The 26918-nt window shown below is 47.8% G+C and overlaps 1 protein-coding gene across 1 annotated transcript in view; it reads right to left on the reverse strand.

Annotated features, from left to right (window-relative positions):
- Nucleotides 1–26918, reverse strand: part of THOC6 (THO complex subunit 6) — a 119746-nt gene that overhangs the window by 7318 nt on the left and 85510 nt on the right. The window contains exons 6-12 of the mRNA XM_085618518.1: nt 23977–24025; nt 22910–22981; nt 22212–22314; nt 21598–21647; nt 19781–19843; nt 18948–19058; nt 17323–17451 (exon numbers count right to left, since the gene is read on the reverse strand). Of these exons, the coding sequence (XP_085474644.1) occupies nt 17323–17451; nt 18948–19058; nt 19781–19843; nt 21598–21647; nt 22212–22314; nt 22910–22981; nt 23977–24025 (577 nt within the window). The remainder of the gene's footprint in view (nt 1–17322; nt 17452–18947; nt 19059–19780; nt 19844–21597; nt 21648–22211; nt 22315–22909; nt 22982–23976; nt 24026–26918) is intronic.

Consider the following 26918-nt stretch of genomic DNA (forward strand, 5'->3'; position numbering starts at 1 on the left):
GACATTGGGCGTTGCCTGGGTGTAATGTTTGGGGGGGGGGGGGGGGGGGGTAGATGTCAATTCTAGGCAGTACCCTGAGCGAATAATTTGGGTCACCCATTTGTCTGAGGTGATGGTCTCCCAGACCTGAAGGAAATGTTGTAGTCTGCCCCCGACCGGAGTGGGATGGTCTGGAGGGAGCGGGGGGAAGTAATTGGGTAGGCGGTGTGGCAGAGCGGGCGGTATTTGTTTTGCCTCTGCCTTTATTGTTATTGCCCCTATAGCCGCCTCTTTGATAACCCCTTGTGAAGGTGGACTGAGCAGGGGATTTGTAGGAAGTGGACGCGCTATCTGAGGAGTAGCCTCTAGCCGTACCCCGAAAGGAAGAGCGGCGAAAGGAGCGCCTAGGAGGGTGTGACTGCAGGGCTCCCATAGATTTTGCCGTCTCAGTGTCCTCCTTCATTTTCTCGAGGGCCTCATCTACCTTTGGGACGAATAGGTGTTCTTGGTCAAAGGGATGATTTAGGATGGAGGCCTGTACCTCAGGTTTGAAACCCGATATTCTCAGCCAAGCATGACGACTGAGGAGGACGCTAGTGTTAATGGCCCTGGAGGCTGTGTCTGCTGCATCTAAGGCACAGCGTATGGAGGTGTTAGTTATAGTCTTACCCTCTTGAATTCATTCATTGGCCCTATTTTTGTATCTTTCTGGGAGGTGGTGCATTATGGTTTCTAATACATCATAATGCGCCCTATCGTATCTGGCCAATAGAGCTTGGGTGTTGGCGATACGCCATATATTAGCTGCCTGTGACGCAGTACGCTTTCCCGACGCGTCCAGTAGCTTTGACTCTTTGTCAGGTGGTGGTGCTTCGCCTGACGCCTGGGAGTTTGACCTCTTCCATGCAGTGGAGACCACTAGGGAATCTAGTGGCGCTGGCCCTTTGATATAGGCAGGATCTGTGGGGACAGCTTTGTACTTTTTTTCTATGCGTGGGTTAATGACCCTAGCCCTGACAGGGTCCTTAGAAACCTCTGGCACATGTTTTATCACCCCCTTGAGCATAGGTAGTATGGAGGTAGACCTATGTGCGGTATCAAAGGTGTCGAGGAGGAAATCCTTCTCTACTGGGTCAGTGTGTAGCTCTACCCCGTGATAATGTGCCGCCCTCTGAAGTAGGTGGTGGAAACCTAATGAGTCTTCCGTGGAGATGGCCTGGAAGGGTAAAGGTCATCTTGTGGGACGTCCGGAATATCTGGATTATTGTAGTTGTCCCATGGGTCTGGGGATCCTGTTGGGGTGGGGTCTTGGGGCACATCCCCTGGATCGTAATATGGGTCCCCCTGATCATCATCGTCTGGAGACGGGGTCGGAGAGCGATGAGGTGGGGGTGGAGAAGGCGGAGGGGGAGGAGGTGGAGAGGGTGGAAGAGGTGGGGAAGGCATTCTGAAAGGGGAGGTAGCAGAGTCCTTCCTCTTTGGAGGTGGAGGCGGAGCCGGTTTGTCCAAATGTCTCTGTTTAGAAGAGAGTGCCAAATGTCCAGTTTTTGGATCCTTGGTAAGAGTCTTTTGCAAGGGATCCGGTGTAAACAGTTCCTGTGACAATGTTTGTTCCGTCGGCGCCAAAGGTTTCGGGGCCGATGACTTTTTAGGCTTGTCCGTGCCGTGCTTAGCACTGGGCTTGGGAACCTCCGTTTTCTTGGTCGGCGCCGAGGTGGGCTTCGGCGTGGAAGTGTCGGTGCCGAGGGTCTTATGGGGTTTGGTCGGTACCCAAGATGGCGTCGGTACGGAAAGGCTGGGTTTCTACACCGAGGACTTCGGTGCGGAGCTCGGTGTCGAGGCAGAGGCCGGTTTCTTTTTCGGTGCCGAAGTGTGTTTCTCGGCACTGCTGGAGGGCTGGCTCGAGCCCGAGCCACCGGAAGGCTTATTTGGCTTCTTCACCGGGCCCGAAGGTGGGGTGTGTGAAGCAGTGTCTCTGGTCTTGCCTAGGCTCGGAGGCGAAGGCGTGACCGAAGCCTTTTTGGGTGTGGGCGGGGGTGTGGGAGGGGGTATAGTACTCACGACCCTCTGCACCGGGGTGATGTCCTCCACATCGGAGTCGTTGGCTTCGGAAGCACTGACGAGGTCCTCTTCGGTGTGCTGCTGTCCCGGATCTTCGACGTCGTCCCCGAAGATGTCGACTGGAACGGAGGTCGAGGAGTGCGCCATGTTTCGTCTGGCTCTTCGATCTCGAATAGTCTTTTTCGATCTGAAAGACTTACAGGCCGGACAGTCTCGAGCCTCGTGTTCAGGGGAGAGGCAGAGGTTTCATACCTCATGAAGATCGGTGTGGGGGATTTTGGACCCACATCGAGGGCACTTCTTGAAAGAAGTTCTTTCCATCAGCCGGGACCGGAGCTTGGGTAGGCCCGAAGGCCGCCGTCGACGACTGGAATCGAAGATGTGTCGAAGAGAAGGTGATTGAGGAGATCTGGATCTGAACAATACCGCGATAAGCGAGGATTCCGCTTCGATCGTCGAACTGGAAATATTCGGAACCGGAGCGCGAAGTATTACATCCGAGTCCGATGGCGGAAAAAAACAATCTGAGGATGGAGCCAAGCCCATGCGCAATACGATCCAAGGGAGGAGTCACCGACCTCGTGACTTCCAAAGACTTTCCAAGAGGAAAAACAAACTGCAAACATCCGGGCCCAACACCAGATGGCGATCTATGCAAAAGTGTGTAATCTGCAGCTCATATGCCTCGAACCTGGGCTTCTGTTGGAGGCCAAATTTCTCTGAATTCCACCTTCCCAATGAATGGGTTGGTCAGGGAGACGGAACTGCTGCTGGACCAATTTAATGTGAGCACTAATCACTGCAGATTGTGAACTATCTTCTTTGAAATCTTGATGGCATCCAATAGATTTCTATGATGCTGGGCCCACTGGAACTTCAGATTCCATTTTAGAGCCAGTATGTGCTACTTGGAGTAATCAACATGGAGGATACAGGAGGTTAAGAGGCCAAGAAGACTCAGAGCTGCTCTCATTGAGACCTGGGACTGAGTCTGAAACATCCGAATCATAGTCTGAATGCCCTGGACTCATCGCAATGGAGGGAAGGCTCTGATTTGCACTATATCCACAATAGTTCAAATAAATGGAAGCCTCTGCAAAGGAGTCACATGTAACTTCAGCTCGTTGCTTGTTAACTTCAACGCTATAAGAAGGTTTAGCATCGCCAGGAGGTGGTCCATGACTGACGGCGGTGAACCCGCCTTCAATAGCCAGTGGCTGTGGTAGGAGAAAACTGGTATCTCTGACCTCCGAAGGTGCACAGTGATCACTGCCTTTACTTTAGTGGACACCCGAGGAGTGGAGGCCAAAGGGAAGCATGGCAAATTGAAAATGCCTCCTGGACTACCTTTAACCATGGGTAACATCTGTGGGACTGCAGGATGGGTATATGAAAATATGCGGACTTCAGGTCCCAAGACACCATCCAGTTCTCATAGCCCAGAGCATATAGGATCTGGGGCAGCACACTTTTAAGTTGTCCTTAAGCAGGAAAGCATTCAGAGGGCGAGGGTCAAAAATAGGTCAGTGGCCCCATCCTTTTGTGGCACATAAAAATAGCAAGAGTAACAACAATTTCCTTTTTCCAAGTCCAGAACCCTCTCAATAGCACCTTTGTAGAGTAACACTCTCACCTCTAATAACGGAATGGACCGGTGCTCCTCTGAAAATTGCTTTGATGTGGGGGGATGATTTGGTGGGGCAAAAAGAAAGGCTAGGACATAGCCATGCAGAACAATTTGTAAGAGTCATCTGTCCGGCAAGATGCATCGCCATTCTGGGAAGTAATGCTGAATGGTTTGAACCCTCTCCCAACACTCCTCCCTCCCACACAACCCTTGGGATGGGTGTGTGCCACTAACAGCTAGGCGGCTGTTGTAGCAGGAGAGGCTGACTTGGAGGACTGGTGCCCCTGCTGATCAGCGTGTTGCCTGCCAGAGCCATAGCCCCAGCCTCAAAGGTATGGGGTGATTTCTGCATCAGCTGGGGAGACCACTGTTGAATATATACCATCCCCCTGGAGAAGCTTTGGACAAGTGCCCATCAAGGTATTGGTGAGGGACTTGTTGACAGGTAGCTGCAACATTTCCATAAGGATATTCTTTTTGTTCTTGACTGAAGGCAGCTGCAAACACAGTTCCCTGTAACCTGCGCGGCAGTGCAGGTTGCATTTTCTCTCTGCGCAGGAGGCCAGTTTAGAGCGCACATAACAAAGGGTCATTCTGCTGTGCTAAGTGGAGCTCGAGGACACAGATCAAACAAGATCAAGGCATTCAGCATCTGGAACATCTACAAAAAGCGACTACTTCTTGGAAAATGCTCAGTTTTCAAGTTGAGCTTACACTCTGCAGTCACATTGTTTTACAGCCCCTTACCATTTTCAGTCAGCCCCCGCATTACAAGTGCTTTGATGGTTTATCTTGCTTTGGTCACTTAAATTGATAGGATGTGTAGTCTGTCCCTAGCTCTGAAGCAAAGTTGTTGCTCAGAATGCTTTTTTAACAAGAAAGCAGGCTCAGTGGGATCGCTTTACATGTCGTTGTTTTGCTAATGTATACATTCATGTGCCACACCACTTCTCCTATCAGTTTTTTTTTAAATCTGGGTGATTTCAGTATACAATAGTCTACTTTCCTTTGGAATGAACTTTGTTCAAAACACATACTAATTTACTTCCTGGGAAAAAAAACTAAGCCCAAGCCTTTTCTTTTGGTGTAAAAGTGAAGAGAAAAAAGATATTCAGGCAAAAGCTGAATAGCACTATGTCTGAAAAAAGAAAACATGGAACCAAATCCCAGCTTCCCTGCTTTACCTATGATCCTAGGCAAATCACCTTTCTTTCCTGTTCCTCTTTTTTCATGATCACCAATTCTGAGGACACCTTTAAGTAATTTAGTTCATGATGTATGCTATACAAAAACCTCACATTTATGGTTTAATAAAAAAAATTCTATCACTCCATATATAAAAACAATGTTTTGTGTATATAGAGTGTGAATGACGGTCTGACTTGTTTGTCTCCTTGATGGCATCATCATACATGCATGGAGGACTTTGAGAGTGTTTTTAAGTTCATGTATAGAAACTAATACATTTTAATGTAATTTAGTACATCTCTACAATGTAATGCATCTAGTGCTGGACTGGAAACTCAAAACAGCCCTGGAAATATTCTTTCATACCAGACCTGAATTTTACCAAGTCAAAGTAATGAGTGAGACTCGCATTCTCCAAGGGAGATATAAAGAGCCTCTTCCCAAGGAAGATTTGGATAAAAACAGGACAACATGGTGAATTTGTTAGACCTGTCAGCCCTTTGGGTGGTCCCTCCTCATCATTATTTATTTTGTCCCACTTTTGCCTCAAACCCTGTTTGAATTTTTCCTTTTTGGGAACCACCAGACTTTTTCGTGTTGCTACAGATTCAGGGAGCCATTTTAGCTACCCCTGAAACTTCTGTCTGAGGGCCTGAAGCACAAAATGGTGGCCACCTGTGACATCACCAGCATCCACTGGAACCTACCAGCACCTTCCAGAACATTCCAGGAGATTCCAGAACTCTGTGACAGTTGGAGACCGTTTAGAATGTTGGGAGGATAAGAGAGGCAGTTGGCAGTTGGAGCTGGCAGTTGGCACCTGACTGGTGAAGAGAGAGGAGCACAACAGTGAAGGAGGAAGGAGTGAAGCAGCAGGGGTGGAAACTTGTGCCTGGAGTGGGGTCCATAAACCCACCCTTGATACTTGTCCCTACTGATGGATCCCAGCCTATAGCCCTGTGTGGGAAGAAGACAGAAGAAACTTATCCTAAGGACCTGGACAGCAGGAACAGGCCTTAGAACCAAGAAAGCAGCAAGATCCTGACCTGGAAACTGGTTTCCCTGGAGTCCGGCGTCGAGTAGCCTAAGACCTGGAGCCCGAGGTGGAGAAGCGGCGCTGACTGAAGTCGCAGACGTCGTACCCGGAGCCGCCTGAGGTCGTGAGAGGGCGCCGACGGAGGTCGTGAGGAATTCCAGAGGTCGAGGAGGGAGTGAACCGAGGTCGAGCGAGCGGCGTCATCGGAGGAGTGAAGTCCGCCCTCCGGAGTCGTCGGAGACCGAGGTAGAGGAGCACCGGAGGTCGGGAGTGAGGATCGCACTCCGGAGTCGCCCGGAACCTGTGTGGAGGAGCACCGGAGGTCGGGGGTGAGGATCGCACCCCGGAGTCGCCGGAAGTCGACATCGAGGCCAGGCCGGCTGACGTCATCGGAGCCGAGAGCGCCATCGGACCGGAGCCGCCCGAAGTCGACATCGTGAAGAGACTGCCCGACGCCGTCGAATCGGAGGTCGAGATCGAACCGAGGCCACCGACATCGGACCGGAACCGCCTACCGGCGTCGTCAAAGAACTGACATTGTGCCGAGGCCGCCGAGACCGAACCGGAACCGCCTCACGGCGTCGACACGACTCCAGCGGCGTCGGAACATCAGAAAAAGGGCAGTAAGTGGAGTAGAGGGCGCCTAAGGCCCTGTGGAGACCTGAGAGACTACTCTAAGGGGCTAGGGAGGTGCTGAAACCAACCTGACTGTGCAAGGGGTGAACTGGGACTAACCTAGAGAGGTTGTGTGGAGAGAGAAAGCCAGGGCACTGGTATTCCCCCCTTTGATCTACCTCAGCTTAGGCCTCAGCCTTGTCCCAGCCAGGGAGTAGCCCCCCTCAAGCCTTCCACAACCCTACAAGCTGTGCCTGGGCCAAATCAGCCCTTAAGAATTGAAGTGTCATCTGATTACATGAGTGTTGCTGTATACTTTTAATTATTTATTGGGGGTACTGTATTTATTGAATTTTTACCTATTTATTGCTGCACTATATTTATAGGTCCACAGGACTTGATGGTGTACAATATTTATTGGTACAGTATTTATTGCCTCAAAGTATTTAATTGTCTGTATATATTGCACTTGTATTTATGCCCTGTTATTTATGATCACCCCTATTTATTTCATCAAACAGCCAATATTTATTTGACCTGCACTAATTGAAACTTGTATATTGTGATTGACCTATTTATTTTTCCAATCAGCAACTAAGAGAAAAAGATAAAGAAAGAATATTTTCATAATTTTTACGGTGTAGAGTCGTTTTTGGAACGGATGCACGCATGGTTATTGTATGGGTATATTGTATGCTTAGCACTGCGCCTGTTTCCTGACCACTCGAGCCAAGCTACCACAGTGTGTTCCGGAAGACCACCACCACCCCTTCTAGTGTGGGAGTGGGTTTCCAACATAAATTGGTGTTCAGTGGTGGGATAGAGCTGTGCCTACATATACTCAACAATAACTGTGGGTAGTCCATAGGCCTACACCGGGAGTTTTCTCAAGAGCGGCCTTCCTAATTGTGGGTTTTTGTTTTTTCCAAATTTACTCTGGTGGTGGGAGGAGGTATTACTAAAGGTACCACCCTACATTGTTACTGCACAAAACCTGTCCTCTAACCTGAGTGGGCAAGATGGAGTTTGTACTGGAAGATTTAGAAACGTACACTGTGGCCCAACTCAGGGAGTTTTGCCAGCGGGAGGGGGTGTACTGTCCCCCAGGAGCAAAGAAGGGTGCACTCCAAACCAGCTTAAGGGCTTGGGGGGAGGCACGCCGAGAAAGCAAGGCTGAGGAGGAAGACAGGGATGGAGAGCCTGACCCCGAGGGGGCTGAGATGTACCAACCTGAGGTGGGGAACCTGTCAGCAGGGCCCAGGACACTTTCTAGGAAGGGCAGCACTGTCTCTAGCGGGGGCTTATCCAGCGTGGAGTTAGCAGATCGGAGAGAGAAAAGACAGCTCACATGGGATTTAGCGAAGCTGGAGAAGGAGAAGGAGGAACAGAGGTTGGCTCATGAGACGGAGAAAGAGAGGATGGCTCATGAGATAAGACTGAAAGAGATAGAGCTTCAGATCCTAAGAATTGGAGCACCAACTGTTCCTAATGGTGGCAGCCAAATCCAAGAGTCCACCAGGGAACCCAAACCTTACCTGCCAAAGGACATAGTAGCTAGCTATGGGGCGGGTGACGACATCGCCAAGTGGCTAGCAGCCTATGAGGTCTCGTTGAGGGCCCATGGGGTTCCAGTGAAGTACTGGGGAGGGGGATTGTATAAGTACATGCCTCCAGCTGGTAGGGATGCTTTATTGGCCCTCGAAGAGGATGAGCAGACCCACTACCCCACCATGAAACTGGCGCTCATCAGAAAGTTTGGACTAACACCTGAAAAGTACAGACAGAAGTTCAGGGGTAGTCACAAGCTGGGCACACAGAATTGGGTCGACTTCCTGGACTATGCAAAGAAGGCACTGGAAGGTTGGATTCAGGGCAGTGAAGTAAGGAACTACGAGGAGCTGTTTGACCTAGTACTGAAGGAACACCTACTCGAGAAATGTTTCCCTGAACTGCGGCAACACCTGGTGGATAGCAAGCTGACCAGTCCCCGGAAGCTTGCTGAGGAGGCGGACATTTGGGCTAGTACCCGGGTGTCCACAAGGGGGACTGGAGGGGATACTCAAAAGGCCGGACAGGGCGCCCCCCAGAAGAAAGAGGGAGGGGAAAAGAAAAAGGAGTTCTCCAAAGGCCCCCAAAATAACTTCCAAGAGAAGGGAACAGGATTCACCTCTAAGGCTAACCCACCCAGAAACCCTAATCCTGGCCAGAGTCAGCAGCCAAGGGTTGTCCATTGCTACGAGTGCGGTGGCGTTGGACACTATAAAGGAGATCCGAAGTGTCAGAAACGATCACCCCCTCCCACTGGAGGAAAGCCCCCCGGAGTAGCTAGTGTAGTGCTCGGGGAGGAGATGCCCTTAACTAAGGGAAGGGAGTGGGCGGGTGTCACTTTAGTGTCCCTGGGAGAACGGGAGATGGTTCCTAAGATCCAGGTGCCCGCAAATACCGCAAAGTATGGGCAGTGGATCACCATCAACGGCCAAAGAGGGGAGGCTCTGAGAGACACAGGAGCCAGTATGACTATGGTGCGTAGCCAGCTGGTGTCTCCAGAGCAGGTAGTTCCCGATGTACTCCACCCAGCCGCGATGGCTGACGGCAGAACAGGTCACTATCCCGTGGCCGAGGTTCCCTTTGAATGGGGGGGGGTTGCAGGTTCACTTCGAGTTGCCGTAAGCCCTGCCGTGCCAGTCGATTGTCTGCTGGGCAATGACATGGAGCACAACGCTTGGAAGGAGGTGGAATACCGGACTCACACCGAGATGCTGGGTACACCTGACTGGGCCTGTGTTAGCACAAGGTCCGAGACTACCCGAAGAGGGAGTTCATTCCGGCTGGAGCCTGGAACAAAGGCCCAGCCAGCTGCCAGTCAAGGGAAGAACCGAGGACAGGAGGAGCCTGCCTCGGCGTCTCCACCCCGTAGGACGGATAGGCCACCGGAGGTGGTGGACCAGGAGTCTGCAGAGGGGGACGTTACCAACCTGGAGGACCTACCCATCCCGGCCGAGTGGCACGTGGAGGGAGGCCCGTCCAGGGAGGAATTCTGCCAGGGCCAGAGGGAGTGCCCTACCCTTGAGGGGCTGAGGCGACAGGCCGAAGCCCAGGCAGCAGGGAACGTTGAAGGGAACTACAGTGTTTACTGGGAGGATGGCCTCCTCTACAGTGAACCCAAGGCCCCCCTACATGGATCGTCACGAGCCTTGGTAGTTCCTCAACGTTATCGAGCCTTCCTGCTGGAGTTGGCTCACGAGATACCATTGGCAGGACACCTGGGGCAAGACAAGACCTTCGCCCGTCTTGTCCCACACTTTTATTGGCCTCAGATGAAAGTGTCGTCCGATACCTACTGCCGGACATGTGTGTCTTGCCAAGCCAGTGGGAAAACAGGGGTGAAGCTGAAAGCTCCCCTGGAACCACTTCCTGTCGTTAGCACCCCCTTTGAAAGGGTGGGCATCGACATTGTGGGTCCATTAGATCCACCGACTACAGCTGGTCACAGGTTTATCCTGGTTCTGGTGGATCATGCCACACGGTACCCAGAGGCAATACCTCTGAGGACCATAACAGCACCTGTTGTGGCTAGGGCCCTGATGGGAATCTTTACCCGAGTGGGTTTTCCCAAGGAAGTTGTGTCCGACAGGGGGACCAACTTCATGTCAGCATATATGCGGGCAATGTGGAAGGAGTGTGGAGTGACATACCGGTTCACCACTCCTTACCACCCCCAGACAAATGGTCTGGTGGAAAAGTTTAACAAAACCTTAAAAGGCATGATCAGAAGTCTGCCTGAAAGCCTGCGGAGGAAATGGGACGTCCTCCTACCCTGTTTACTTTTTTCCTACAGGGAAGTGCCACAGAAGGGAGTGGGCTTCAGCCCCTTCGAGCTTCTGTATGGGCACCCTGTACGTGGACCTCTTAACCTGGTGAGAGACGGATGGGAAAGAACTCCCAGAAAGCTTCCCCAGGATGTGGTGAGCTACATGCTGGCCTTCCGGAGCCAAATGGCTAAGTTGTGGAAGCAAGCTTCTGACAACTTGGAAGCCAGCCAAGCAGTGATGAAGGCGTGGTATGACCACAACGCTCACCCGGTGGAGTTGGAGCCTGGCCAGAAGGTGTGGGTGATCGAACCAGGAGAGCTTAGTGCCCTCCAGGATCGCTGGTCAGGACCCTTTGAGGTGTTGGAAAAGAAGGGGAAGGCTACCTACTTGGTGGACCTGAAGACCCCTCGTCAGCCCCTGCGGGTGCTGCATGCCAACCGCCTCAAACCCCACCACGAGAGGCCCGAAGTCATCTTGATGATGGTGACTGACGGAGGAGAGGACGTGGAAAGCGAGCCTCTCCCTGATCTGTTTGCGTCTCAGGAAAAGGATGGGTCGGTGGAGGGAGTGATTCTCTCCCCATCTCTAACTCCTGAACAGCAGGAGGACTGTCGCCAGGCCCTGGGGCAGTACTCTGCGTTGTTCTCCCTTGTCCCGGGTAGGACTCACCTGTGCGTCCATGACGTGGACACAGGAGACAGCCCACCTGTGAAGTCCAAGATCTACCGGATGTCAGACAAGGTGAAGGCCAGCATTCATAGTGAAGTCACTAAGATGCTGGAGCTAGGAGTGATTGAACCTTCTAGCAGCCCCTGGTCCAGTCCGGTGGTGTTAGTACCGAAAGCTGCACCACCGGGTGCCCAACCAGAACTGAGGTTCTGTGTGGACTACCGGGGACTGAATTCAGTGACAAAGACTGATGCACATCCGATCCCTAGGGCGGATGAATTAATTGACCGGCTGGGAGCTGCCCAATATCTAAGTACCTTTGACCTTACCTCTGGGTACTGGCAGATCTCTTTGACTGATGGAGCAAGGGAAAGGTCAGCCTTCTCCACGCCCAATGGCCACTACCAGTTCTGTGTGATGACCTTTGGGCTCAAGAACGCACCTGCCACGTTTCAGCGCCTGGTAAACCGGATCCTCACCGGGATGGAGAGTTTCTCTGCTGCTTATCTGGATGACATAGCCGTCTTCAGTAACAGCTGGGAGGATCACTTGCGTCACCTGCAAGCTGTTCTCCAGGCCCTGAGACAAGCTGGATTGACGATCAAGGCCAGCAAGTGCCAGATCGGGCAGGGGTCGGTAGTGTACCTTGGACACTTGGTGGGTAGGGGAACGGTGCAACCCCTCCAGGCGAAGATCGAGGCCATCATGGCCTGGGAACCCCCCAAGACACAGACTGAGGTCCGAGCATTTCTGGGCCTCACGGGATACTATCGCCGCTTCGTGAAGGGGTACGGTACCATCGTAGCCCCTCTCACGGAGCTCACGTCCAAGAAACAACCTCGACGGGTAGTCTGGACGGAGGCTTGTCAGCAAGCCTTTGAGAAATTGAAGAAAGCCATGTGCGAGGCCCCGGTCTTACGGGCCCCAGACTTTTCCAAGAAGTTCATTGTCCAGACAGATGCATCAGAACATGGCATTGGGGCAGTGTTATCGCAACTCAACGAAGAGGGTCTGGATCAACCCGTGGTCTTCCTATCCCGGAGACTACTTCCCAGGGAACAGAAGTGGAGTGCAATAGAGCGTGAAGCCTTTGCAGTGGTATGGGCTCTGAAGAAGCTGCGGCCATACCTGTTTGGCTCGCACTTCCTTGTTCAGACCGACCACAGACCCCTTCGTTGGCTGATGCAGATGAAGGGGGAGAATCCCAAGTTGTTGAGGTGGTCTATTTCCCTACAGGGGATGGACTTTCAGGTGGAACATCGGCCTGGAGTGGACCACGCCAATGCAGACGGTCTCTCAAGGTATTTCCGCCTTAGTGATGAGAACTCCCAAGGGGTTGGGTAGCTCTCCCCACTTTCAGCTGGGGGGGACGCGTGTTAGACCTGTCAGCCCTTTGGGTGGTCCCTCCTCATCATTATTTATTTTGTCCCACTTTTGCCTCAAACCCTGTTTGAATTTTTCCTTTTTGGGAACCACCAGACTTTTTCGTGTTGCTACAGATTCAGGGAGCCATTTTAGCTACCCCTGAAACTTCTGTCTGAGGGCCTGAAGCACAAAATGGTGGCCACCTGTGACATCACCAGCATCCACTGGAACCTACCAGCACCTTCCAGAACATTCCAGGAGATTCCAGAACTCTGTGACAGTTGGAGACCGTTTAGAATGTTGGGAGGATAAGAGAGGCAGTTGGCAGTTGGAGCTGGCAGTTGGCACCTGACTGGTGAAGAGAGAGGAGCACAACAGTGAAGGAGGAAGGAGTGAAGCAGCAGGGGTGGAAACTTGTGCCTGGAGTGGGGTCCATAAACCCACCCTTGATACTTGTCCCTACTGATGGATCCCAGCCTATAGCCCTGTGTGGGAAGAAGACAGAAGAAACTTATCCTAAGGACCTGGACAGCAGGAACAGGCCTTAGAACCAAGAAAGCAGCAAGATCCTGACCTGGAAACTGGTTTCCCTGGAGTCCGGCGTCGAGTAGCCTAAGACCTGGAGCCCGAGGTGGAGAAGCGGCGCTGACTGAAGTCGCAGACATCGTACCCGGAGCCGCCTGAGGTCGTGAGAGGGCGCCGACGGAGGTCGTGAGGAATTCCAGAGGTCGAGGAGGGAGTGAACCGAGGTCGAGCGAGCGGCGTCATCGGAGGAGTGAAGTCCGCCCTCCGGAGTCGTCGGAGACCGAGGTAGAGGAGCACCGGAGGTCGGGAGTGAGGATCGCACTCCGGAGTCGCCCGGAACCTGTGTGGAGGAGCACCGGAGGTCGGGGGTGAGGATCGCACCCCGGAGTCGCCGGAAGTCGACATCGAGGCCAGGCCGGCTGACGTCATCGGAGCCGAGAGCGCCATCGGACCGGAGCCGCCCGAAGTCGACATCGTGAAGAGACTGCCCGACGCCGTCGAATCGGAGGTCGAGATCGAACCGAGGCCACCGACATCGGACCGGAACCGCCTACCGGCGTCGTCAAAGAACTGACATTGTGCCGAGGCCGCCGAGACCGAACCGGAACCGCCTCACGGCGTCGACACGACTCCAGCGGCGTCGGAACATCAGAAAAAGGGCAGTAAGTGGAGTAGAGGGCGCCTAAGGCCCTGTGGAGACCTGAGAGACTACTCTAAGGGGCTAGGGAGGTGCTGAAACCAACCTGACTGTGCAAGGGGTGAACTGGGACTAACCTAGAGAGGTTGTGTGGAGAGAGAAAGCCAGGGCACTGGTATTCCCCCCTTTGATCTACCTCAGCTTAGGCCTCAGCCATGTCCCAGCCAGAGAGTAGCCCCCCTCAAGCCTTCCACAACCCTACAAGCTGTGCCTGGGCCAAATCAGCCCTTAAGAATTGAAGTGTCATCTGATTACATGAGTGTTGCTGTATACTTTTAATTATTTATTGGGGGTACTGTATTTATTGAATTTTTACCTATTTATTGCTGCACTATATTTATAGGTCCACAGGACTTGATGGTGTACAATATTTATTGGTACAGTATTTATTGCCTCAAAGTATTTAATTGTCTGTATATATTGCACTTGTATTTATGCCCTGTTGTTTATGATCACCCCTATTTATTTCATCAAACAGCCAATATTTATTTGACCTGCACTAATTGAAACTTGTATATTGTGATTGACCTATTTATTTTTCCAATCAGCAACTAAGAGAAAAAGATAAAGAAAGAATATTTTCATAATTTTTACGGTGTAGAGTCGTTTTTGGAACGGATGCACGCATGGTTATTGTATGGGTATATTGTATGCTTAGCACTGCGCCTGTTTCCTGACCACTCGAGCCAAGCTACCACAGTGTGTTCCGGAAGACCACCACCACCCCTTCTAGTGTGGGAGTGGGTTTCCAACAGAATTGTATAGCACATTTTTCTGAACATATGGTTTAAAAAAAAAAAAACAATAGATTTTACAGGCAGCTCTAAGGGGCAAGCAATGAAATATTACATTAGTTCAATGTTGCTGGATCATCTTTCACTTTACTGGAGTCTGACGTTTTTAGCCTTGAAGGGTTTACTTTCTGAAGCACTGTTGCTAAAGCTTTTTGACATCGAAAGAATGCCTTTCAGTATTGTATTCATTACCTAGATGTCTATGCAAGTTGTGTCCTCGACGTCAAAAGCATAGATATGTTACTCCGCTACTCCTCATCAGATAAGCCATTTACCTTCAAGCTCTGGCCATTCAATTGCATTGTTTGCCTACTTTTGCTTCTCTCAGATCTCCAGAATCTTCTGTGACACAGGACTCGCATGTCGCTTGAAGACATACATTGCATAACCTGTGACCATCCATCTGTGCAAATTTTTGAAGGCATGTTGTGAATATTTTAAAGGTAATATTTTGCATTGCCCTTACTTGAAAAATAGAGCGCTCAGAAGTACAGCAGCTCCAAACGGTACATTTTCGAACACTCTTAAACTACAAGTTTTTTCTGGAAAACCCTGCTCTACTTTGCTCCATCGATGGAGTAGTCTTCTCGTTGGTTGCACATTGTTTACAACACATTTGTTTGTATCAGATATGTTAACACAGCATTTTTTTGGCCTGGATCACTCTGCAATCTTCTTTGCTTCTAAACCCAATTATGGGGAAAAGGATCTAAAAATCAAGGTGATACATTGGGCTATTGTGGGCTTACATTCAACATCTTGGACCCAGCCTATAGTCAATGCCCGAAGAAAAAAACTTGCCAAGTTAGGATTTACGGACCCACCCAAATACTACATGGCAAAATAATGCAACCTACGACTAGATAGTGAAATAAGGCGAAGCAGGTGAATATGGAAGAGGTTCAGGATGCATAAAGGCATCACAGCCATACCTTGTTACCCTGGTGAATAACATGCCTCCATAACATCAGAATCATAAAAACCTAGACTGCTTGTCTTTTTGTATTATTTCTTGGAGCTGAGGCATTGGGAGTTGCATATGAATCAATAACCAAGAGACAACCTGTAAAAGCACAAGACAGAAGTGGCTCAGCACACAACTTAAATACAGATATAACGGACAAAATTATTCGTCATAGTCAATAAACAAACAAATGAGTAATGTATCCCCAAAGATTCAGAATCACCGGGTCCGTGCTCCGTATATACCAAGAGGTCGACCTCTTGGTATATACGGAGCACGGACCCGGTGATTCTGAACATATCGCACGATCAAGGCCATCGTACCTTTCCTTTCTACATTTCAAGGCCATCGTACCTTTCCTTTCTACATTTCACTCCATACCAACACTGGGTCTAGGCCAATATTGAGATCTTAGACATCTGACCGCATAAATACAGAACAAGAGAAAATGGAAAACTCTAATTTGTGTGGATTTTATTAAAATTACTGTTCGCAAGCCTTGAAGAAGTCCCGTGGGGACGAAACGCGTCGGCTATGAACTGGCTATGAATTGTATGCTGTAATTTTAAATGAAAAATCTGAATTACCAAATAAAGAGAAACTCACCTTCAAAATTTCGAAGTTTATCGTGAATCTTTGGGGATACATTACTCATTTGTTTGTTTATTGACTATGACGAATAATTTTGTCCGTTATATCTGTATTTAAGTTGTGTGCTGAGCCACTTCTGTCTTGTGCATTTTTTTGGGTGACACCAAATATTAGGGGCGCATGAGGGTCACGTCCCTGGCTTCTTGCACCACATCTCTTTTCATTTATAATACTGTATCACATTTTCTTGATTGGTGCAGTCTTTTCGAGTGCCCTGACCTTCTCATTTCTTCTATAACCTGTAAAAGCATTTTAACAGTAAATAACATTTCTTTCGCCTGCGTTGAATCTATGATCAATTGACAAGCTTGGTAGAGCACTGAGAATTGAAGTGAGTATTTGTGGAATGAAATACTCTGCATTCTGAGGTTTGTAAGAATAGACTGACCAATGTGTGCTTTTGGTCTGGGATCAGTGTTGGGATTTTGGGGTGACCTTAATGCACACAATCCATGGATCCATGTGCCAGGTTGGTCAGTCATGCTAATTTCAACTGTATCCCAGTCCCAGAATGCTACAACAAATTAGTATACAACTTGGCGCAGGCTTCTACTGGTGGCACCGCAGAAACCACTGCCACAGGCTGGCAGTATTCTTTGCCAAGAGAGATTTGCATGCAGCAGTAGTGAGGACAACATTTTAAGCGACTCGGTGTGCATGCGTTTTGGTGGAGTGAGTTCAGGTGAAGATTTATTGACAGCATAGCACAACATTTTTCTTCAGCGCACAATAAGTGGTATTAAGACACATGGAAGGCCTGATCTGCCGGCAGGAAGTGCTTCCCGGCTGTGTTCACCCTCTTAGGGATCTAAGCACCCTTCCACCATTGTTGGTGGACTTGCTGCACCTTTGTCTAATTTCGACTTGACCATTTAAGGGCCCCTTTGGCTCCTGTATTTCTCTGGGCTACCTTCATCTGATTGTCTGAGCTAACCCTACCCATCTCAGGCCTCCTCTGCCTTATACAGGCTTACTTTCTTGGATTTACCATAACACGTCTGTCTTGGAGCAAGTAGACCATCTCTATTCGATCCCTTACCTCCTTAGTCGTCAGCCTTGCATTCGATTTCACCTCATCTAAATTGATATGCTACCACTGTTCACTATGGAGTCTGCCGACTTGCCGCATCCCCGTCTTCCAAGGTTAATTTAAGTCCTTGTATTACTCATTACACCTTACTGCTTTGTAGCACAAGTGTATCTCCATTTAGGCCTCAACAATCACTAGTCAGGGGTCCACACAGATAATTAGGGGAGACTGTGATCAGTTTGTGAGACTCTCAGATAGCTCCCACTCTGGGACCCCAGACTTAGGCCTCATTCCAGATCCAACCCTTACCTTATTCTCCTGGGAATTCTCATTGACCCTCATAGAGTAGATGGTTCGAGGTGTGCAGGGGATCTGGGCTTTGATTTCTCCGCTGATTTGGCAGTGGTTGATGGTTGGACTATGTCCTGCAGACAGGAGCTGGGAGTATAAACATTGGAAGATGAGTGAGAAAGGTGAAGGGATAGCAGGGATTAAAGGAAAAAGAAGAGCTAGAGTTATCACACACAAATGATCTAGGGTGCTGGCAGGTACTACCAAGATATCTCATCTATGACCTTACTGATGGAACATATTTGAATAAAATAGAAATATAATCAACCACCTCTGTTCTGCACAATGCAAAAGACCTAAACAGTCTGCTTTCTTTAGCCCCTTCAGTGCCACGCCCTTTCCCCCTCCTGTGCCGGGCGTTGCACTAGTGGGTGGGGTTCATGACGAGATAGTCTCGTCATGGGCACAGCGCAACCGTGCTCCATGACGAGACTATCTCGTCATGGGCACTGAAGAGGTTAAGGGATGAGCCACATGAATGTTATATATGAGCTCTTCTCTTTACAAAGGCGGTGGGCAGCAGTTTGACAAATCCAGAAGACACAGAATTCTATATCAAAGGTTTTGAGGAATAAACTCTCTTGGGTTAAATGCCAAATTGCTAACTTCTAGAGCTTAACCCCGGTCCTTTAGGACTTAATTCCCCAAATCCTTTCAGCGGACGCCTCTGCACATTCATGCTTGCACTCATGCAGCTGAAACTTTATGTTTTGAAGCCTATTCCCAATCCTGGTATAGGTTATGGAATTAACAACACTGGATATCATTACATTTACTGTACGCTGAAAATTGCATATTGGTCACCTGAAAATTGGCTCTAGAAATAACCATGAATTATTTGCACTGATTCAGCAAGTCAATTGAAACTGTCTGAATTAGTGAAAATGTACGTACTGCTATGAATTGTTACTGGTTGGTTGTCTGCCCAGATGAGAAGGCAAGATTATCTTCACTTTGTGCCTTCTGCACTCCCAAACCTAGACTGCTGTATAAAAACCCAAGATCCCACCTACATAGCAGGGGATGGAGTTGGGTAAATTGTTGTGTGATCCGGGGTGAAGCAGATACTTTGCTAACTGAAACCACTGCTCATTGGCCCTTTAGAAATTCACAAGAGGCACCCAGTGTCAAGTACATCATACAAAAAACGCGCAGTGCACAGGATCTGCTTCATTTTTCTGCCCGCCCTCATTGCCTCATGAATCACCTTGCAAATCTAGGCCCTCCGAAACACCTTTCATCTCTACGTTTACTCAGCTTCCTCACCGGAACAACCACAACAGCAGTCTCCTCACAATACCCAATTAACTACCATTTCAATGTAAACTTAGACTAATCTTTTCAACCAGCACCAGGAGAATTTGTTACACGTAGAGTCTAATGCTGATCTGTCGTTCCCCTACTTCCCCCCCAAAGCTCTCACCCCATTTTCTAGGCAACTGAAGCTTATAGCCCATTGAAATGACATTTAATTGCCCTCTTCCACGACTTGCTGGAAAAATTAAAACTATACAAGTAAAATAAACACAAGCCATATCAAATATTATTGGGAATATCTGTGATGTGCAAAAAACGAGACTCACCAGATCCTGGTAGAACATGACCTGCTGCTGCACCTCTGGGAGGGGGAAGACAGTGGTTGGGGTTACAGAGCGCAGGTGCCAGTGCGTTAAAGCTGGCCCCCCACCACACACCTGAGAAAAGAAGGAAAAGCAGGTCAGTAGCTGGACAAACTCTCACTCTGCCACATAGGGCCTGAATACTGAAGGCACACTTGAATCCTTCCAAGTGAAGTACTTATAGTGACAACATGGGATGGATATAATGGCCACCAAGTACACCGCAGAACCCAATTCTAAAGTACTGAGAGAGGCCTACAGTCAAAGATTGACATAACCTTTGCTACATGACCCACAACATCTTCAGCCTCTACGACCACCTTGGAACTAGAGGGACAGTCAAGTCACATTCACTGTTTGCACACTCTACAGGAATTACCACAACAGATAAGAAGCAAGTCGGTGCACCCATTACCCCCTGTCCGGCGCAACCACCTTCAAAGGTGAGAAGGGAAGCAAATATGTAGCTATTCACTGCACTGTGCCCCTACACTGACTCTGCAGCAGACACAATACCCACCACGACACCTGGTAGTTAGGGTTTCTCCTATGTAGTAGCAAAAGGTAGGTTTCTCCACTTACATCCACAGAAAAGATAACAAAATGGCCAAGACAAGAAGCATTCCCACCACCCCAACTAAGCAGAATTACCTTAGAGAATAGCAGTACAAAGACCATGTCAAAAGAGTCACCTCATGCTGAACTCTGAACACCCATAATCCTTTGTTATGTTGTGCTCACTCCACACCTTCCCCAGCATCTCCACATGTTCCCTTAGTCAGCTGACAGATACTCACCATAAAATCACAGTCTGTGGCTATGCAGCTAATAAATTTACCATGGTGGGGCCTCGCACACTCCTGAGGAAAAACACATAGAATAAAATGAGCATCTGCGATAAACAGGGCAACTAAACTCTGCAATAAGTACCTGGCATAAAAACTGTCTACACTGTCCATTTGGTAGCAGTGTTCCATACACAAGACAGTCTTTCTAGATTTAGAAGAGCAATAATGGCGCATGCTATTCTACAAAAGGGAAAAAAACTCTCCCAGGATCCTCACCACTGCAGAGAGACACCATGGTTCTGCGCCTGAGGTTGTGTGGAAGATCCCATGGAATTATTATTTTCTACTGCACACTAGGTTGGATAGTTTTTCACCGTCTAACTTCATTACCCCAAAAGAACACTGATCTACAAAATACGCCAAGTGCCTATATGACTGGTAAAGATTAATTATTGATTCAACTATATAGAATAATTATATTCGGCTGACATTTTCATTTATGGTGATGCCGATTTTGGATAATGGTGAAAATAACTTTTTCTTAGGTTTACTGAAGCTAAAAAACAAAGTGGGTGGTAAGAAACTGCATATCTAAACCGTTTACTTGCGCCAAAATGAAGGTAATAAAATCAATAAATGTATTCAAGGTATTAATATTATGTATATGATCAAATGGAAGGTGAACCTGCTACTGTAGATTATACTGGACATTTCTCTGTTTCTATATGCCTTAAAACAGTTCCTTGGTTCCTGTTCTTGTAGATACTTTCCAGAAAAATCAGTGCTGTTCTTTTGGTTTGGTAATATTTGCCAATCTGAAACTTCAGAAATAACGGTATTTGCAAGCAGTGCTGAAACTGTCCTTCCAGGAAACATAAATACAGGTTTACCGAATTTGTTCATTGCATTACTGGAGACGTGGATGGACGTGCTACCTGAAACAGAATTTAGTGACATCACTCCAGAAGCAGATGTCACATTGTGACATCACTCTAGAAGCCCACAAGGCCCACGTCATTACAGTAACTCAGGGAAAGACTAAAATCACGTACTGATCCTGACATCACTGTCTGACATGCTATAGGTACTGAGAGTCAGGCAAAAATGTCACTGCAGTAACTGCACAACCAACTGACATCGCTCAATAACCCTGACAGAAGACTGTAAAATCATTCCACATTATACCCGAAGGAACCAGACATCGGACTGACATCATCATAGGAATTGTAAACAACATTTCTAAAAACCCATGCATCAGACAGTAACTTCCTTGAAAAACTCCATGTTAGACTGCTCCATCGCACAATGAGACTGAAGTCAGATTATGACATCACTGTGGAAATCTGCAGCCAGACTCACATCACGCAATAAATTAGTCAGATTATGATATCACTGTGGAAATCTGCTGCCAGATTCACATCACGCAATAAATTAGTCAGATTATGACATCACTGTGGAAATCTGCTGCCAGATTCACATCACGCAATAAATTAGTCAGATTATGACATCACTGTGGAAATCTGCTGCCAGACTCACATCACGCAATAAATTAGTTTCTTTACCTCGTCCAAAATAGAAGCCAGAATTTATACCTATGCAAGCACACATCTGTCCGAATCAGCACACAAGGACGATCAGTGACTCCGCAATTAAGCAGATATCAGTATTTTGGATTAAAAATTAAATATTTTAGCTTTTACTCCCACAGAAATGTGTAAAATACAAGAAATGAACAGGAATTTACTAATTAAAAAAATATGCTTGACAAAAAAAATGCAGAGTATTGCCCAAGAGCTTAAGGCTGGAATGGAGCAGAACATGCTTACCTCATACTTGTAGACTTCAATAGTGTGGACGTCCCCTCCAGTGCGGAGATCTGTAGGTGAGGAACAGAGACAAGCATGTCAAAAAAAGGTGAGTATCACTGGTGCAGTATCGCCAGCTCGATGGAGACTTTTCAAAAGGTTTGGTGGTTTCCATCACAGACACAGGTCCAATTCAGCTTGCAAAGATGTGTTGTCAGTAGTGTAAATGAGCATGTTCCTCTATTAGGGGAATGTGTCAACTTCAGTGATTTGAAGGTGAATGATCTTGGTGGGAGATGAGTGGGAACAAATAGCACAAGATCGCTCCAGGGGGACTAGGGCAAATTCGTAAATATCTGTAATATGGTCTAAACCAAACACTGCTACTGACATCCCTTTCTTTCTTGGGAGAATCTTTTCCGCTTCTGGTGCCCCTTATAACAGCTGCCTTGAATGTGACGTCAGGTGACCAGATATGGTCTGTTTATCTGAGTCCCAAATACTGTGAAGAGTTTGCTGCTTCTGCAACCTAAAGCATGCACTTCTACCGCCCCCCCCCCCATTTCTCATTGCAATATTTACCCCATAGGTGCACAGGTAACCCCAACCTAAAAATCCCTCACTGCAGTTCTTACCCCAGAGGCGCACAGTTCCATCTTCACTTCCCGACAGACACTCCTGGAACTGCTCCCGGAGAGCCAGGCAGTGGATATAATCCTTGTGCCCCTTCAAGACATGCTGCAAGGAGTAGAGAGAAAACAGACATGAGACCACAACATATGTATTTGTACTTATATAGCGCACTTCTACCCAGGGATCTCGTAGCGCTGTATTCATACCGCTGTGGAACCCTTCCTGGTTTTCCTGTGAGATGTCCACTCCTGGGCACCCCCAAGGTGAAGCCAGGCATCCTAACACTGTGGGGGCCGTTGCGGAGATTAAGCAAGCTATTGCCCAGAGTTGCACAGTGGGACCCATGATTAGAATAGGCACCGAGGCGAGAATTATCATGGAAGGAGTATAAGGAATGAGGAAGGGAAAAAAGCTATTAGGGTAACCAAATAAGCCAATAAACCAAGGAGCTAAAAGAGGAATCATGCAAAAAGGGACAGATGGTAAAAAAAAATGAATAAGTTAACTCAGTAGCTAAGATGGATGTGGCGAAGATCTATATTGTTGCTTATATGTCACGTAAGGCCATATAGCGATACTGCTAGCGGGACAGCTGCAACTGTAATCTATCTGCTCCCTCCAGGACTGTCAATGACCCCGGTAAGCCCGCATGTGCCTCTTCCTTTCCCCACTACAATAGGTGAAAGTTACAGAACATTACCGTAAAGGTCCCGGATTCTAGGTCCATCACGTGCACGTAGGTATCTCCTCCACCCAGGAGAAGTGTGTTATCCTGTGAAATAAAAGTAGGGGAGGGAGAGGCAGCATAAAACGGGGAGCGATTAGAAGATATTTTATACACAATCTAGTACATGAATGTGTTATATCTGGCTTCAATGCTATGCATGCTTCTCTGCCTTGCTGCTCAGCCATTGGATGTGTGTAGAATGTTAGTATGAGTGATGATGTCATAGAGTGTTGGATGCGTGGGTGATGGTCAGTTGAGTGTTGGGCTGAGCGGCAAGAAGGTTGCTCCTGTTGGGGTTCGTTACTTCGCTCCATCCTGTACCTTGTACATTTTCCTTAATAAACTACTTGAAGATACCACTTGGATCGGACATTCATTCAATTACAACACTGGCGACGATCATTAAAGGGGGAAGATGGGTGTGGGTTACTATTTGTCAATGTATGCATCGTCTTTTTCTTCTATATATTTAGTGTTTATGTTCTCATTGTTAGTCTGCCTATTAATTGCATTGTTTTACTGCACAATTCTCCATCACAATAGTGCAGTATGTTCTCATTTAGTTACTTGAGTTTATTGACATTCTGACTGCTTGCTTCTTCCTTGTAATGTCTTTATTATGCTTATTCCTTGCATCTTCAATTATGTGTTGTTATTAAAGGGTGAAGAGGTGTTATATCTGGCTTCAATGCTATGCATGCTTCTCTGCCTTGCTGCTCAGCCATTGGATGTGTGTAGACAGTTAGTATGAGTGATGATGTCATAGAGTGTTGGATGTGTGGGTGATGGGCAGTTGAGTGTTGGGCTGAGCAGCAGGGAGGTTGCTCCTGTTGGGGTTCGTTCCTTCGCTCCTTCCTGTACCTTGTACATTTTCCTTAATAAACTACTTGAAGATACCACTTGGATCGGACATTCATTAAATTACAACAGAATGTGCAAGTACATCTGGGATGAGAGGAGTCACAGAAAGTGGAAGGAAGAGGGAGGATCTTCAGGGGACAGTGACCTTTTACACCACAGCTTAGCAGGCATCCCCTCACCTTCTTGTTAAGAACGATGCTGTTGATCTCAGGGATTTCTAAACTCGCCCTGTCATGACAGAAAGAGCTGGCGTCAGACGGGTGCAAATGAAGCATTACAGAAACGATGATACAATTCTTCTATTTGTGCCTTTAAAAAATTCAGCTATGCAGCATCAGAGCATCAAGTTCCATAAATTCCACTTACTGCTTTTATCGTGCGAGATTGAAGGATGTTTTTAGTGGGGTTTTTATGTATTGCGACAACAGAAGGCATGCTTGTGATACCAGGTCTTTATAGAATTCTATGAGTATTTGTGCAGTGTTGGAGTCTCTTATTAATTGAGCAGTAGAAATTCCTACTGTTCATTTGACATTTTGATTTTGTACTTTAGGCAGTTAGTAAGGAGGAAGAAGCCTGCAAGCTATGTTGCTTTCATGCTGTGGTTTGCTTCTATATTCAATGGAGTTCCTCAAACGGTTGCTGTTGATTTCTAGTTATTTTTGATGCTCCCTAATCTTTTGAGAAATCCATCAGGATTATCTGTTCAGTGTTGATCCTCCTGGGCTTTTGATTTCGACTGTTTTCTTGATAAATGCAGATTTTGTTTTTGCCCCTTCATGTAGCTATAAATTGCAACACTTGCTATAAAGGACATACTGCTTCATGGAAAGCATACATTGCTTACAAATAACTTGCTCGCAAATAAAAGAACATTATAAAAACTTGTCTGTCACAGATTTGGTCTCACCCAAGCTTTAACTGTAATAATATCTAAGTGCTATGGGTCTAATATAATTTTTAGTCAGTTCTCTTGTTATAACTCATGAAAAAACACTACATGAACTGACTGCACACATAGCCTCCAAACATCAAATATGCCAATATTTTAAACAATGTGTTGAGATGCTCTGTGCACCTTAGATGGAGAAAATAAGGCATTTGTTGTACATTCTGATAAAAGACCTAGGATCAGATTACGCGGACAGGATAAGGAATTACGAGCTGCATTGGGATTAAAAAAATTCATTGGGATTCCGCAGGTCCCAAGTTTTTCACTAAGAAATTATAGGTTGGGAGTCTATAAACGGACAAGTAATGTTTCATCAGCCTTCTACAAATTCTATCTGGAGAGACATTCCCAAGCCTGGGCAATCTAGAGATTAAAGATGCACTAAATCATACTGGTAATTCAGCTGTGAAACGTTCCATTCGGACAAACAGTAAATGGGTTACCTTATAACAAAGATGAACACAGATAGAATATATAAGAAATATGGTAGAAATAAATAGATTATGTATTACTTTGAAATCTACATTTCCTCCATTTGTAAAAGCTTATGAGAACTATGAACATTGTAGTTTCTTGTAACTAATCTCTAACCTACAAAGAAGAAATGGTAAGCAGTAATGCTTCCCTTGTTTGTTAGAACTTTTGGCAAGTCTTTGAGAAACTGGGCAACCAACAACGGCTAGCCTTGGGCAGTCACTTATTTTATCTTTGGATGTTGTTTAGGTACGAATTGCTTGGATCTACCTCTGCGTGTATATTATCATGCCTCGGGCTCAACCAATTATTTTAAAAGTCAGTGCCCCAAAATAATAATTTGGTTACACCTCAAGGAACTCTTGATCTAAAAATTGTTCCCCATAGGCATTTTTTTTAACTCCACACTTGAGCAAACAATGGAAAATGTATTGTTGTAGGGATCCAGCGAACACTAAATTCTGGTAGCTATACATTTTGAAGCAGAAGCTACTAGTCCGTTTTCAGTACCATGTCACCACTGCTGGACCAGGCCGCCATGCTACCTGGCTGTTCATGATGGAGCACTGGACCACACAACACCCACATTTCCTCCATGTGAGAGAGGGCTAGTGTGCTCTGCCTAGCTACTGCCATGTATATTTCAAAGAACAAGAGCAACCCATATGTCCTTGTGAACTGGGTAAGCACTAATGCTAAAGCAACAAGTGTTCACAAGGAACTCATTCAATCATTTTTAAATATGCAAGATATAGGGCGGGCGGCCACGGCCGGGGGCCCCCCCCGAGGCCTATCGTGGCCAAACTGTTTTACTACAGGGACCGGGATGCGATTCTGCAGGCCTCGCGGGTCCATGGCCCGGTTCGACATGAGAACTCATCCATTAACTTTTATCCGGACTTTACTCAACTTGTCCAGAAACAGCGGATGGGATTCCAGGGGGTGAAACGTCGTCTTCGTGAGCTGGGCCTAAAGTACTCTATGCTCTACCCTGCCAAACTCCGAGTGGAACATGAGGAGCGGACTGCCTTCTTTGACTCTCCTGTGGCCGTGAGTGACTGGTTGGACTCGCTGCCGGACAGAGGTGGCCGTCCCGGGCCCTCTGCAGGTGCCAGCGGTGACGGGTCCCCTTTGGAGTGACTCTTGGTCCTTGACTTTGCCAATTTGCACTGCTCAGCTGGGTTGTACTTCTTTGGTTCAGTGTGTTTTGCTAGTACCTGTATGGGGGGCGGGCGGGGACGGGTCCCTTTCCTCCTCCGGGGTCTTTTTGTAGACTGGGGTTAGTTGGGCGACAGGCACACTGCAATTTGGGGGGGTTTTTTGGCCCGCAGGGGTGCAGGGTGGGGGGAGTTGGGTGTTGGGGGGGGTGGGGGGGAAGGAGGGGTTGTTTTGTAGTGTGGTTTTTGTTAGCAGGGCGAGGTATTGATTTTCTGCCACCTTTGGGACTTGTGCTACTTGCGGGGGGACCTCTGATCTATTGGAGGGAATGGGGGGGGACGGGTTGAAGCTGATGTCATGGAACGTCAATGGGTTGGGGGACCGTATCAAACGGGGTGTAGTTCTGCAGTATTTGCGTCGTCTGACTCCTGATGTGGTGTTTATCCAGGAGACGCATTTGGTTGGCAATGTCTGCCATGCAATGAACAGGGGGGGATACCGCCTCGTGGCTCACTCTGGTTTCACAACTGGCTCCAG

Source organism: Triturus cristatus, chromosome 7 (genome assembly GCF_964204655.1).
Source record: "Triturus cristatus chromosome 7, aTriCri1.1, whole genome shotgun sequence".
Taxonomy (NCBI): Eukaryota; Metazoa; Chordata; class Amphibia; order Caudata; family Salamandridae; genus Triturus; species Triturus cristatus.